Genomic DNA, 3,293 nt, shown 5'->3' on the forward strand with positions numbered 1-3,293 from the left:
AGACATACATAGACATACAAAGACATTACATAGATATACACAGACATACATAGACATACATAGACATTACATAGACATACATAGCCATACATATGCTATGTATATAGCTATGCTATATATATATGCTATATGCATGTATATATGCTATGTTATATAGTTCTAGTGCGATACATAGCCATACATAGACATATGTAGACATTACATAGCCATACATAGACATTGCATAGACATTGCATAGACATACATAGCCATACATAGCCATACATAGCCATACATAGACATACATAGCCATACATAGACATTACGTTAGACATACATAGACATACATACACATTGCACAGACATACATAGACATTACATAGACATACATAGACATACATCTAGACATTACCTGCATTGTGCTGCGGGGACGCACCCGGCGGCATGGACTGCATGCCTGGCTGCGGCGCTGCTCCCGGCGGCAGAGCCTGCATGCCTGGCTGGGGCGTGGCACCGGGTGGGAGCGCCTGCATGCCTGGCTGCGGGGCGGCAGCGGGTGGGAGCGCCTGCATTCCCGGCTGGGGGGCGCCGCCGGGCGGCAGCGTCTGAGGAGCGTACTGCGGGTACTGCCCGTACTGCCGCATCGCGTACTGCTGCTTCTGCTGCTCGACGCGCAGCTGCATCTCCCGCTCCTGCTCCTGCATGCGCTGCAGTGCGATCTGCCGCTGATACTCGAGGTACTCCTGTGGACGGAAAGAAGCGAACGTCACTTGTCGCCCGCAGAACGAGCGAACGTCGCGCGTGGAACAAACGAACATCGTTCGCGGAACGAGCGAACGTCGCGCGTGGAACAAGCAAACATCGTTCGCAGAACGAGCGAACGTCGCGCATGGAACAAGCAAACATCGTTCGCGGAACGAGCGAATGTCACTTGTTGCTCGCGGAGCGAGCGAATGTCACTCCACACTCGGGCAAGTTATCTATTTGTACGTAAGGTTTACAACATCAAATGCGACCTGCTAAGACACGATTTTTCTTTTTGGTAGCGACATCATCGATTTGACTTGCACATTAATCAAATGTGACTGCGAGGAAGACCAAACTATGGAACATCCCCTGGAATGCCCCCTATTACCAAAGCTCTGTAGACCTGGTGACCTTGAGGCTTTCAACCACCATGTCAGGTCGTGTGTGCTGCAGTAGCTAGTGTAGTGTAGTGATCCGAGAAGAAGAAGACTTGCACATGAATTTCAAGCCGCAGTCAGCAACTCGTGGCGTTGCCATGGCGATCGCCTTACCTGCTTCTTCTGGCGCATGACGGCGAGCTTCTGGGCCATCTGAATCTGCCGCTGCCGCTCCGCCTCCTCCGCCTCGCATCGCTTCTTCTCCCGGTGCTCCTCCCGCAGCGAGTCGAGTGCCTCCCTCGCCGCGTTCAGCTGCGTAAGCTTGTCCTGCAGGCCCTCGTAGTACGCTGCAGGCGCGAGAGAAAGAAACGCGTGCGGGAGGCGGGTGACGTGATCGCGCGTTTTTTTTTGCGTTCGTGATTCGCGTTCGTTAGGCAAGAAACGCAAGCGAGGTTCGGGAGCGAGCGTTGTTTACGTGAAGATTTTACACAAGTGGAATGAGTGAAATAAGCATTGTAAAACAAATGAGGCCAATGAGAAAGCAAGAAGGAAAGAATGAGAGAGAGAGAAAGTGTGAGAGTGAAAGAGAGAGAGAGAGAGAGAGAGAGAGAGAGAGAGAGAGAGAGAGAGAGAGAGAGAAAGGAGAGAGAGAGAGAGAGAGAGAGAGAGAGAGAGAGAGAGAGAGAGAGAGAGCGAGAGAAAGAATAAGAAAGAACACGAGCGAGAGCAAGAGAGAGCGAGAGAGAGCGTGAGAGACCGACAGTGTGAGAGAGTGAGAGCAAGAGAGAGAGGAGAGAGAGAGAAATGGAAACAGAAATAGAGAGAGCAGACAAGAGATAATAAAGTAAAATTACAGTACACAACGAATCTGTACAGAATGTGAGACACAGCAACACCAGGGGGCGCGAGCGTGCACTCATGCGTGAGCGTACTTACTCCTCGCATCATCCTGCTCCTGTATGTACTTCAGCAGCTGCGGGTGCATCGCCATGATCGTCATGAACAGCGACTGCACGGTCGTGTCGTTGCCGATGTGGCGCCCCCTGGAGGAGTTGCTGCGCATGCGGTTGACGAGGATCTCGATGGAACGCCGCAGCGCGCTCATGAACTCGTCCACGTCGTCCACCTCTCCGTTCTGGAACTTCTGCGGGCGGCGGGCGGAATCGGAAAACGAGGGTTAAACGCTAACGACCTTACCTCTCTCCCGTACCTGGGATGCAACTGCTACAAGTTTAACAGAATTTTTTTCTTCAAAACTGCCACGTCTATGACTTCGTTCGAAGGCATGTAGGAAAATTTTGAGCTTTCTCTAATAAATTATGACGAGAATTTCACGGGGTAATTATGACAATATCGTTATCCGATTTGCTACAATCCTCTAACACGCCATGTTACAGATGGTGCTGTTTGTTTTTCGCCTTTCTCCTGCGTGAAAACGACCAGGAACCAACTAATAGGTGACGCAACATGCTGGGCTGTAAGTGTCTACGGGGGAACACCCTACACGTTGCGTGACATTGAGAGTACGAAACGACCTTCACCACAGACAGCTCAGACATGTCGCACAGTAGGACGACGACATCGTCCTAATAGAACGTAGTACGCTCGAATAGAATGAAATGAATAAAGCATCGTGTCAAGCAGAACTGAGCGCACGCACCACGCGCCACGGCGTACGCGCCTCACCTCTTGCGCAGCCTTTGTAGCCGGCGGACTACCGCTCAGCGACTTCATGACTTCGCCGGGATTCTTCTCCTCGCCAGAGGGCGCCGACGGGCTGCTCTTCGATTTCTCGCGCTTGTGTTCCCAGTAGTGTCTGTCCAGGTACTTGGCTAGTTCCGGGTCAACTTCACTGATAGTTTCCATCGCAGGGGCAGAAGATTCCTGCACGATAAATCCAACACTGTATTAACCGGCTTAATGATGCAGGAGGGAGTTTAATTCCGGTTAGGTTATATCTCGAACCTTCCTTTAGGAAGATTCCTGCATGATAAATCCAACACTGTATTAACCGGTTTAATGATGCAGGAGGGAGTTTAATTCCAGTTAGGATATCTTGATCCTTCGTTTAGATAGATTCTTGCATGATAAATCCAACACTGTATTAACCGGTTTAATGATGCAGGAGGGAGTTTAATTCCAGTTAGGATATCTTGATCCTTCGTTTAGATAGATTCTTGCATGATAAAT

At 50.2% G+C, this 3,293-nt stretch overlaps 1 protein-coding gene across 1 annotated transcript in view; it reads right to left on the reverse strand.

Annotated features, from left to right (window-relative positions):
- Window positions 1-380: 380 nt before the first annotated feature.
- LOC106813253 (hepatocyte growth factor-regulated tyrosine kinase substrate-like) overlaps window positions 381-3,293 on the reverse strand; it is a 19,860-nt gene continuing 16,947 nt past the window's right edge. The window contains exons 9-12 of the mRNA XM_014817342.1: window positions 2,790-2,987; window positions 2,040-2,247; window positions 1,278-1,450; window positions 381-722 (exon numbers count right to left, since the gene is read on the reverse strand). Of these exons, the coding sequence (XP_014672828.1) occupies window positions 381-722; window positions 1,278-1,450; window positions 2,040-2,247; window positions 2,790-2,987 (921 nt within the window). The remainder of the gene's footprint in view (window positions 723-1,277; window positions 1,451-2,039; window positions 2,248-2,789; window positions 2,988-3,293) is intronic.

This window comes from Priapulus caudatus, unplaced genomic scaffold (assembly GCF_000485595.1).
Source record: "Priapulus caudatus unplaced genomic scaffold, Priapulus_caudatus-5.0.1 Scaffold746, whole genome shotgun sequence".
Taxonomy (NCBI): Eukaryota; Metazoa; Priapulida; class Priapulimorpha; order Priapulimorphida; family Priapulidae; genus Priapulus; species Priapulus caudatus.